This window comes from Pyrus communis, chromosome 11, assembly GCF_963583255.1.
Source record: "Pyrus communis chromosome 11, drPyrComm1.1, whole genome shotgun sequence".
NCBI classification, from domain to species: domain Eukaryota; kingdom Viridiplantae; phylum Streptophyta; class Magnoliopsida; order Rosales; family Rosaceae; genus Pyrus; species Pyrus communis.
The window spans coordinates 4,991,999-5,003,790 of NC_084813.1; the positions used below are offsets into that span (position 1 = coordinate 4,991,999).

General features: G+C 36.6%; 2 protein-coding genes across 3 annotated transcripts; one reads left to right on the forward strand and one right to left on the reverse strand.

Annotated features, from left to right (window-relative positions):
- Nucleotides 1–381: 381 nt before the first annotated feature.
- LOC137707496 (uncharacterized) lies at nucleotides 382–4,072 on the reverse strand. 2 transcript variants are annotated; one of them, XM_068446373.1, is made up of 7 exons: nucleotides 3,935–4,072; nucleotides 3,296–3,525; nucleotides 2,738–2,977; nucleotides 2,352–2,463; nucleotides 2,083–2,257; nucleotides 1,121–1,361; nucleotides 382–893 (listed from the first exon to the last, which is right to left on the reverse strand). In XM_068446373.1, the coding sequence occupies exons 2-7, from the start codon at nucleotides 3,477–3,479 to the stop codon at nucleotides 604–606; spliced, it is 1,242 nt and encodes a 413-aa protein (XP_068302474.1). In that variant the 5' UTR covers nucleotides 3,480–3,525; nucleotides 3,935–4,072; the 3' UTR covers nucleotides 382–603. The 2 variants fall into 2 exon arrangements, with proteins under 2 accessions (XP_068302474.1, XP_068302475.1); XM_068446374.1 differs by having other exon boundaries at nucleotides 3,296–3,511; nucleotides 3,935–4,066.
- Nucleotides 4,073–8,031: 3,959 nt separating this feature from the next.
- On the forward strand, nucleotides 8,032–10,180 carry LOC137708674 (uncharacterized). Its single transcript, XM_068447798.1, has 2 exons — nucleotides 8,032–8,237; nucleotides 9,732–10,180. Exon 2 carries the CDS (start codon nucleotides 9,764–9,766, stop codon nucleotides 10,046–10,048), a length of 285 nt encoding a protein of 94 aa, XP_068303899.1. The 5' UTR covers nucleotides 8,032–8,237; nucleotides 9,732–9,763; the 3' UTR covers nucleotides 10,049–10,180.
- The last annotated feature ends 1,612 nt before the right edge of the window (nucleotides 10,181–11,792 follow it).

Genomic DNA, 11,792 nt, shown 5'->3' on the forward strand with positions numbered 1-11,792 from the left:
CTCGCAGGGGACCACTCGCTTTGTTCCTTCCTTGCGAGGAATTTGCAACTCAATTGGTTAAGAGCATATATCCTACATCCGAAACCCTTTCTTATCGTGACCGTCCACTTTGCTAGAAACATTGTGTTATTTGCCTATTTTGTATGTTATTGTTCGATGACTAAATGGTTTTGTAAAGATGATCCCTTCAAATAACTTGATGAGTCAACGCAATATTCGTGACACCGCATTTTGTAACTCTAGCAATCAAATTTTGCACTTTCAAAACATCCCGCTAAACAAAAGGCATTCGGGTTGTGTACAAACCATATGCATACAACAACAACAAAAAAATCTTCTCCCACTAAGTGAGGTCCAACCATATACATGCACAGATGAAAATAAACAGAGAAATTTTCTGGGACATCAAAAGATAATATTGTCAAGCTCAATACCATGTAGTTTTTCCAACAAGATTTGGTTATTCTAAAAGTCAAGCACAAGCCATTCTATTTACATAGTTGATAGTACTTTTTAAGTACAATAGAAGAAGCGTACACACAATACATATACTTAATGACGTCAATGAGCAAACCTTTTTCTCTCGTTTGGTGGTGTCGGGCTTCAGAATTCCCTCTCGGGGAACAGAATAGGAGCCAAAAGAGACCAGATGTACAGACCTGCAGTTGCCCAACCAGTCACCATCCTCACCCACACAGATGGCCACCCAACGTCCACCAACTTCCCACTCTCCCCAACAGAGGTTGACCACCCCGTCAGAAGCATGGCCGAGTACATGCTAGCAAGAGAGAAGATTATGTGGAAAAACGAATACGAATATGATACTGGCTTGCACTTCTCTTTTTCTTCGTGTTCATCAACCTTGTCTAATGGAAGCAGAGGCTTTCCAGCGCCTTTGCCAGAAAAGAAAAAAAATAACAAAAGGGTGTATCAGTTTTTTGCATGGCAAAACCGCATAGCATTTCAATGCAACCAAACATCAAATAAAATTGTTCAAGAAACAAAATCAACATAACCAACCCTTGGAAAGGACAGTTTAAACACATTTTTCTCATATAGTATAGAAAAGTTTCACATCTCGAAACAAACCAAGAGTTCTAATGGTTCCATAGATAATTACCTGCGCGGGGAGAACCTGGTGGGGAGAGAAGTGTTGTGGAGGATCCAGCACGAACAGCAGAATACACCACAGAAAGAACAGTGGTTAGCAAACCGAAGGTAAGTGTCCCAGTGGAAACAGCTTTGGAGTGCTTGTGAAGACCATTGCACTCATAGTCCCTAGGTTCACTGGCAAGTGCACTGTAGCAGAGGTATGTGCAGTACATAGATATAACTGATGCTGGCAAAATGCTGCCATTTACCTGTATAGCATTAAAATTATAATTCAGAAACCATAAAGGTCCCCCTAACAAGCATGAACTTCCATACATCTATATACCACGGCTACGCGTGTAAAATATAAGAGTTAATTCATAACCAAAGTTACTACAGTACAAAGAAGCCAAGCAACATCTAGACTCTTTATGTTAACTGGATTTAAAATGGAGACGTGCTTATGTTAACTGGATTTAAAATGGAGACGTGCTGCTATCATCAGAATGCAGAGAGAGTAATAAATTGAATCAAGTTAAAGAAAACCTCGCTCATCACCAAGTCTGCCATATCTATAATTGGAAAGTGAAATTTCTTGTGGTTTTAACCCAAGAAGACAGTTAATCATGTTATCTACAAAACAGTCTTAAATAAGGGTCAATTTATCATATTTCCTCCTGAAACAAATAAAATAAAATAAGGGCTGGATTTTATTGCCTATGTGTGCTCTGTAATTTTGGTATATCACTGAATCTATAACTAGTCTCTCTGCATTCATAAAGACAGTAACAAATAATGCAACAATCCCACAACCTTATACAAGTTTTATTATATCATTTTTAATTTGTTTTTCAATTGCATCTATGTATGCAAGTATCATACAATTATGGTAGCTGTTTTCTTCTTTTCCTGTTACTTTATTGATAAACAATTATCATTGGCTACAAGAGTAATTGAAAGCATAAAAAACATGCATAAATACAAACTTACAGCAGGATGCAGTGCCACTATAAGAAACACGAAGACACACATGAGAGTCATGACAATAAAGAAGGTGTTGAGCCCACAGTCTTGTCCAGATGGTGTGAACCAATGGAAAAGAAGTCCAGAGAAGACAAATGTTGCCAGATAACAAACAAGAGAAACAACAAAAAGTGCAACGTACCTATGTATAATGATGAAGATACAAGTTAAAATCAGCCAAAGAACGTAGAAATATGAATTTGAATAATAGATAATGAAGAAAATAATAAACTAACCAGAACTTCTCATCATATCCAACCCATTTGTCATTCCATCCATGAACAAAATCCAACAGAAGTACAACTTGTACAAGAAGAAAAAATCCCGAGCCAAACTTTGAAATTGTCTCTGCAAACATTATATTTCACTGTTAAAATTTCGTCAAACAATCGAAAAGATTTTCCACAGTAGAATTAACAGATTAATCCAAATGCTATTAGTACTCCATAAAGATTAATAAAACCCATTGGTACTCCATAAAGATTTTCCACAGTACAATTAACAGTGGTTTTCATCTGTTTCTAGTGTTTTTATATTTACAGTGCTTGGAACTATTCATAGATGAAAAAGTGGAAATTTCATGCACTACGAAAACAAATCCCTGATAGTTAATGCTGCTTACCATAGAAGCTAACAATCTCATTTGGTACAAAAAACATGAAGATCACTAAGAGACACCAGCATATAACTTTCATCATCCATCCACCATGATGCAAACTATCACGGGGATCCTTCTGATTCTTCACACCAACCATCATAACTGATAAAATAGTGAAGAAGAGAAAATTTCCCAAGCTAACACGAAGCACTGCATCTGTTTCGAACCACTCCCTGTTATGTGTCTCATTAAACTGATTAATCCCTGCATCAAAAACCAAGATGAGATTAGCGTCACGTCCAACCACCAAATATGATATACCAATAAAACCAAGAACCAAGTAATTTCTAATTTCCTCAAGTTTAAAGTTGACCTAAAACTGACTGATGAAATATAATCGTTCTCATCAATGGTTGTAGTCAAACTTCCATGGGAAGTTAAAATTCTTCACTCATTGGAGGACACTATATTATTATGATTTTATTATAAAGCATTACAATACATTCAAAACATTTGTACAGAATACAAGATGATAACATAACACCACAGACTAATATTGGAATGATGGAATAAGTGGCTTACAAGGAATCTTTTCGAGGAGAGGAGCCGCAACCTCACGGAGAATCCATGAAACTATCAAAGAAAGCGCAAAGAGCCCACAGTAAGCAATCCTAGCAGACCGGCGGCTAATACTTGACACCACTGTCCGGCAAGCATCGCAAGCGCAAGCAGCGCAGCATGATGCCAGGCACGAAGCTGCCCACATCTTCTTCTTTCACACTTGACCGCTGATTCAACCTCAAATAAGCAAACTAATCAACAAAATCAAGACCTTGTCACATGAAGGTATAAAATTCGATAAAGAAACAACAAACCCTGATGAAAATTTGAGCTAAATTCGAAAAATTCAAATAAATATCAGGCCTCGAGCCAATCGTCACTATCATTAACTTATTAGATTGCAGCTCAATTCAAAAATTGGACAAAGAAAATGAAAGCATGTATGGTTTGAAACTGGAACTCTAATAAGAAAAGAAACAAAATTCGATCAGATTGAGAACATAAATTGATGCGAAAACCCTAACCATCAAACAAAACATATGATTTATTGATCAAAAACAGATTCAAATACAGATTAGCAAAACGACGATCTAGTAGATCAGGAACCCTAATCATAAAGCTCTGGTTGTAAAGAAATGCAATCGAGGAGTGAGGGCCTACCTTTCGGAATATGGACGAGAGCAAAGGGGGAAGAAGGGGAAGAAGGGGAAGATGAATAATTCCAAGTCAGAGCCTGCTAAATAACACGGACAAAGAATAAGACTGCTTTTTGGTTTCGGGAATTATCCAAGGTTTTATTTTAGGGTACCCTTTATTTTGACCCTCTCCGCAGGTGATATAAGTCTAACGGTGAAATCATTATTATTATATTTTTTTTTTTAACCAAACGATATTATCTATATTAAAAGGGATAATGGTAAATTAGTAAGAATGTGGTTTAAATTCATCTTTAACGAGAATCGAACACCTAAGACCATCTTCAAAGGAGATGTCAAATCTTAAGTGGAACGTCATGTAATCAAATTTGAAGATAGAAACGAGCTCCAACCGATATGTCAATTCTATGTGGATTGACGTTTTCATATGTCAAATTTGACATATGAGAAAAGGTGATGTCAAATAATTTTTAATTATTTTATTATGTAGGTCTCATTAATGCAACAATTATAGATATTGAAAATTTATTTTAATTGATTTCTTTTTAAAATGAGTCATACAAATATTATTTATAACCAAAACAATATCGATTAGAAAAAAGAGAAAATCTGACATTGTCACGTCAGTCATCAAATTAACATTTGACATTTATTTTTTTACATCTCCTTTGGAGATGCTCTAAGTCTAATTGGCAGTTTAACGAAAACTATTAGTACTACAGTTTAGCGATTTTTTTTATTTTTTATTTTTTATGTATAAGTAAGAAATGTTTAAAGTTCAATATCATAAATTGCGAGTTTGCTATCAAGTTATTCTTCAACCTCTTAGCATAAATAAATCATTGTATTTCAACAACAACAAAAAAGCCTAACTTAGTAATACAATGTAGTAGCATTCCTTTTCACTTGTAAGTGAAAAGGCTTATGTTTGAATTTTAGAAATAGTGGGGTCTTAGTTCGAAGACCATTGTACCAAAAGTCTGATTGAGAAGTAAATCAGTTGGACATAGTTTGAGTTTGTAGTAAATTTTGGCTCACATTTAGTTCATCAAAACTCGGCTCATATTTAGATTGGTTTTGGAGACTTATGTTTTCTGAGTTTGATTCCCATTTTCGGTTTTCTAAATTTGATTACCAACTGAACTTTCAATTTTTAACTTTTACCACCTAGATTCTCTTAACTGTTGAAATATATTCCTTACATTGCTTTCCATCTATTTTTCTGTTAAAACATGTTGCGTGCTCTTCATGTAGAGGGATATTTTTGTCAACTCACTTCCTAGGGTTTGTTGGAGTCAATTTGTAATGAAGGCAAAATGCTTTTGTTTTTTGTGTAGCGGTGTTAGAGTCAGGTCATGAAAAGAAAAGGGAGAAGTTGATTTTGAGTTTGATTTTGTCAAGAGTTGTTGAAAAATTGAAGTGAAAATTGATTGCCCCCATCTACATTGGCATTAGGTGAAGATGGATGAAGGATATTGAGTCAGATTGACGTAGAAATTGGTGTGTTTTATGTTGTTTTTAAGCTTTATGGAATGACTATCATGTGTAGAAATCATGCAAAATTCTAATCTTTAATTTACAGTGAGTTCAAGATTTTTTTGGTAGGTCAGCAAGTAAGTGTCTAGTTCATATTAATTTATTTAAAGTTAATTTTTCAAATACTTATGGAGGGGATTACCGAACTGGGGCTATATAAACTTCCAATTTTGGCACCATATTGACTCAAGCAGTAGTCATTTCTATGAGGTGAATTAACGAAAATATCCCTACATGTGACATGTTTTAATGGCAAAGTTGATGGAAAGTTATGTAGGTAGTAGATTACAACAATTAAAAGAGCCTAAGTGATAAAATATAAATTGAAAGTTCAAGTGGTAATATCGACATGTTTACAAGTTCAGGTGGTACTTGCGAAAAAAAATCCCCTTATTATATATATAATTTTGGTGTCAAAATAGCAAAATTCTTCTATTTTTAAGTATATTCAAAACTATTATTTAATACAAGACTGTTAGCTCAAGTGATTTATAACATTCGTTTTTGCACGCTTGGTTTTGTGTTCAATTCTTCTCTTTGGTTTTTTCTTATAACAAAAAATATTCATTCTTCTCATTATATTTTTCACTCATTCAAAGAAGTGACATAAAGATCTCGTAGTTAAAGTGGTTAAAAACCTTTACTTTATATCTTAACGTTAAATCTACTTATATGTTGGCTATTAATTCTAGTGGTTTTCCTAACTGGCGATGGAATCTCATTTGAAAACTTCACATTCCTCCAAAAGTTCAGAGTTTCTTATGGTTGCTTCTCTTGATAAGCTCCTCATTAATGAACAAAGGCTGAAAAGGGGTATGACTGATAACGCTGAGTGTCAAAGGTGTAGTTGGGGCTTTGAATGCAGCTCATGTTTTTAAAGATTGCTGTCACATCCCGGCCCCGGGCGAACCACTTCCCGGGCCCGCTCCACCACCGTAGCACGATATTGTCCGCTTTGGGCCCCGACCACGCCCTCACGGTTTTGTTTCTGGGAACTCACACGAGAACTTCCCGATGGGTCACCCATCCTGGGAATGCTCTCGTGCGCTACTCGCTTAACTTCGGAGTTCCCATGGAACCCGAAGCCAGTGAGCTCCCAAAAGGCTTCGTGCTAGGTAAGGATGGGAATATACATATAAGGATCACTCCCCTGGGCAATGTGGGATGTCACAATCCACCCCCCTTAGGGGCCCGACGTCCTCGTCGGCACACACGCGGCCAGGGTTAGCATCTGATACCAAATTGTCACATCCCGGCCCGGGGCGAACCACTTCCCGGGCCCGCTCCACCACCGTAGCACGATATTGTCCGCTTTGGGCCCCGACCACGCCCTCACGGTTTTGTTTCTGGGAACTCACACGAGAACTTCCCGATGGGTCACCCATCCTGGGAATGCTCTCGTGCGCTACTCGCTTAACTTTGGAGTTCCCATGGAACCCGAAGCCAGTGAGCTCTCAAAAGGCCTCGTGCTAGGTAAAGATGGGAATATACATATAAGGATCACTCCCCTGGGCAATGTGAGATGTCACATTGCGCTAAGACAAGAGAAGTTTGGTAAAGGTTGGGAATGTTTAATCAACAGTCAGACCGCAATGATTTTCATGATTGGCTTCATTTTAATCTCACCAATATAATTGTCTTATTGGGGGGTTTAGAATGGAGGTTAGTTTTTTCCGTTGTTTCTTGATTTATTTGGTATTAGAAAAATAAATTTATTTTTGAGCAGGATTTGCAATGATTGATGAGCCTACAATTGCTAGTTGTACTTATCTTCGTGAATGGTTGAAGGCTAATACTCACAAGATTGATAAACCACATAGGTTGAATCTTTTCTCCATTGGGGTGTTCCTCCTTCGGGTTAGTTTAAGCTTAATGTTGATGGTTGCAAGAAGGGAAATAATAATTCTATTGGAGTAGATGATGTTTAAGAGATTCTGATGGTAAATGGATTTCTAGGTTTTGTGCCAATTTGAACACAGGTGAGATTCTCACTGCTGAACTATGAGGTCTTTACTTGATCATACAATTAGCATGAAAATTACGGATTCATAAATTACTGGTCGAATCAGACTCAGTAATTACAGTTCTCTTGGTATTGCAAGCTGTTGGCAATAATCATCCTTTAGGTCCCCTTGTTTTGGGCTGCCGAGAATTGCTTTCAAGATCTTGGCAATGCGAACTTCGACACGTCTAAAAAAAAAAAGAACTTTGTGGCAAACAGTTGAGCGACCTATAGTCTTGATTTAGATTTAGGTCATTTTTATTTTGACACTCCTCATTTTTGTTCAATTAGTTCCTTAAAGATTGACTTGGAATGCCCTGATCAAGATTTATTATTAAGTAGGTTTGTTTGGGCTCATACTTTTAGCCCCGTTTTCAACCAAAAATAAATAAAAAATCCAAAGCATCCCAAAAAATAAAAGAAAATAGTTTCTATGTGCGACGGAACTTGTGAGAATTAATAAGGTGAAACGACATTGAAAAAATAAATAAATAAAAAAGGTAAAACGACAGCACCGTATCTAGTACTGACTAACGCCTAACGCCTGTCTGGGGACATTAAAACGGCCCTTGAGCGCGTACAAAGCGCAGAAAAAGGGACCTCTCATCGCATCTCATCTCTCCCTTCTTCTCCCTAACCTCCACCCCGAAATACCTTCACACAATAAAAAGGGAGAAGAAGAAGAGGACGACGACGACGACGACGACGACTCAGGAGACCCAACATACACGGCAACATAAATAAAAGAAAATTTGTGATCGAGTCATCTGTAAGTCTCCCTCGTCTTTTCCTTTTCATTTCCTTCAGATCTGAGCTCCTGCTTACCTGGGTTTTCTTTGTTTTGCTTTTTTCTATCTTCTTATTTTATTTTATATTTTCATTTATGGTTTTTTTTCTTTTAATTAGAGTTTTTATGGATGTGGGTTTTGTGAGAATGACATGATTTTGGGGTTGTGGGTTTGATTTAGAGATTCTTGATTGTAAATGTCAATTGGGTTTTTCATAGGTGTTGTTGTTATTGCACATATCAAGATCCAAGCTTTATGGATATGAAAGGAGAATAGTTAATGGGGTGTGCTATCGACAAATCCGTTTTTACTTCTCGCATACCCTCTCAATTTTAGGCCTCGGATCGAATGAAATGAAGAAGATCAAATGACAGTAATTAACAAAGGGTGTGTGAGAAGTAAAAATGGGTGTGCGGATTGCAGCCCCTAGTTATTTGTGTACCCCTACATGGGTGCATTTATTTTCTTGTGAGGTCTGAATTTCTTTTATTGGTAGATGTTTAATGTTTTTGGTTTCATAATATACTGAGTGTACTTTTAATTCACTGTCAGCCATTTGATCTAGTATTAGTTTCAACTTGCAATGCTTCTTTTTGGAAATCTTATGTTAACCTTAGTGACCTGGTTAGGCTGCTGTAGCCCAGGAGAAAGTTCATGACCCTTGACCGTTAGGGGTAGCTTTTGTAGTACGAGTAAATGGGCGGGATTCTCGACTTACTAATTTATGGAAAACGAAATTTATGGAAAACGAGGACTAACTTGAGGACAAACTTTTGATATATGAAGCGCATTCTCAACTACAAGGTGGAATCATTTGTTTTCTGTTATTAAATTAAGGTCAGCTGTTGTTAATCATGATGTATATCTGGTGAATCAAAGCACTCATTGTCTTTGTTTTGCAAGTCTATTTCAATGCTATTAGAACTGCTTGCTTCATTACGGTTCTTCTTCTGCACCTGCCTTTGGGTTGTAAAAGATGGTGTCAAGTTCTGGAATATTGGGCAGTAACACCTAGGGTAGTCTGAAATATTGTTATCATTACGTGCTCAATGAACTCTCAGTATTGTTCTGTATCATGACGTGTCAGTATCATGTACAGCATAATTCTCCCACACCCTCACTTGTTTGAGGGTGTTAATTGCGTAAATGCTTCTTGTTGGCATGTTTCTCATCTGAAGAATGGCTGTAGAATTTCACTCGGAAGTTATAGTGATTATCTTCTTCATATTTTTTCACTGCATCCAGTCATAATGCGACTGTTGTTGATTATAACCGAAGACAAATTTGTTAAGCTCAGTCATACTTTTAGTATTCTCATGTATCTTCAACTCTATACTCTTGATCTCATTGTTTAACCGTACCATGCCCTTCAGTGCATTGTTTGCAATAGCAATTTATCTTTGAAACTTCCTCCTTAGCATGGAAACTTCACTATTTTAGCTGTCATCTTGAACACACGTTTGTGCAAATTTCAGATTGTCTGAGGAAGGTCCGTACATACTGTACAATGGTTCTTGAGAGCATTTTGTCTTCTCCTATTCGGAAGTCAGCATCATTTAGAAAGCAATTCTCACAAAATGAGTTGGGTAGCTGGTCGACAGTCTTTCAGAGACACCGCTTCCTCTTAACAGCCCTAGCACTCCTGGCTTTCCTCTGCACCATTTATCTTTACTTTGCAGTCACATTAGGAGGCAGTCCATCATGTTCGGGTTTGAGTGGAACTCAAAAAGCGTTGTGTAGCATGGAGCATGCAAAGACTTCAGTTGCTCATGGAAAATTGAAAATTCTTTAGGATGTAGATTGATATTGCTTTTACAATTTCATTAGAGTGTATTGAAAATTCAAATAACACTTAAATGATTGAAATTCATCTTATTGCGTTTGTGAACTAATTGATTGGGTCATATACATAATATTTGTAGTATGGAAACACTGCGGTTTTATTGTAATAATTATTTTGATTGAAAGAAAAATTAGTCATATGGTGTTATCAGATAATGTGGTTTACTTAAATGGGTTTATGGTCTCTTTCAATGTATTTGAAGAGTTGTCATGATCCTCAATGTGTGCTTATGTTCCTATTAGAACCTAATCGTTTAATAACTGTTTCATTTTTTAATTTTGCTTTGAGATAAAAGGGGAAAATATAAGAAGTGAAGAAAGGTTGAAGGATGGAGGAGTGGAACAAGGTTTGGGAGCATTGAAGGACAATGTTTGAAGCAAAAACACTTTTGTCTAGAGAGCAACGTTTTAAAAGACACATGTCTAGCAACACTTTGTTAGATTTGTGATTCTACTGTGGAGAGTGTTTCGCATGTTTTCTCAAGCTGTTATGCTGCTATATGGACTCAAAGAGAGATTCTTTTCGTCATCATCTTCATTGGAGCCAATTTGATTCATTTCTTGCTTGTGTGGAGGCAAATTTAAAATGCAAAGATTCGTATTGTTTTGGGTTTATCTTGGAATCTTGTTTTTGTTGTAGCCTCATGGTTCATATGCAGGTGGAGATGTTGTGCTATATTTTGTCCTAATTTTGCTAAACCTACTGATCCAAAGAAAAGCATTTTGGAGTATTCTAAAGAATGGCTCAAATAATGTTAGCCCTTCTAAAGCATTTTGGGTTCCTCCCCCGTCTGGCACCTTTAAGTTAAATGTGGTTTCTCGCATTCATGGTTCTCTAGTCTTAATCATCCTCTCTATGGTATTGTCTCGTAGTGCAGAAATTTGATCATGAGAATTGGAGTTGCAATTTGCAACATGTTCATAGAGAGTGTAATTTTGTAGCTGACGGGTTAGCCAAGTTGAGTTTAAATAGTGAAATGGTTTTTCAAGAGCTTGCGGAGCCTCCTCCTTGTTTAGTTCAAACCCTTTTTGATAATTGCTATGGAGTTGCTAGAGTTAGACTAATTGTTCCTTAGCATTTCTTCTCTTTCTTTCTTTCATGTTACCGAAGAAAAAACACTTGTCAATTTGTGCTTTCATGCCTAAGAAATGCTAAGGAGACTCTCCAAAGTAGGACTCTTCATGGACTATCTGCCACCTCATATTTATGGCACAATGTTTTATAATATTAGTATGTGAATTGACGTTAAACTATAGGGTGACAGAATTCATAAAGAGTCCCACTTTCAGAAAACCTCCTTAACATTTCTCTTCATGCCTTCGTGTCTTGCCAAAACCAAATCGTTAGGCAATTAGTTCAACATAGGTGATAGGAAAGAAGATGAATTCATTGAGAAGAGTAGTAACGAAACAAACAAGATGAGCAACGCAACGCATCGGACAAGACGAGCAAATTAGAGTAAAATAAGTAGGAAGATTCAATTATTGACAAAGACCTCCCAAAATATACCCCAAGAAAGAAAAAATATTGAATTGATAGATAAGATGAAATTATGGCATCCTACAACCACTCGAATGCGTATTACCCAAGACACCTAGTTCTATGTTACTATCATTGTCGTTTAGTTTTTTTTTTTATATTTAATTTATGTTTTTTTTTAAATGTTGTTCGATGTTGTTGCTCAAAATAAAGG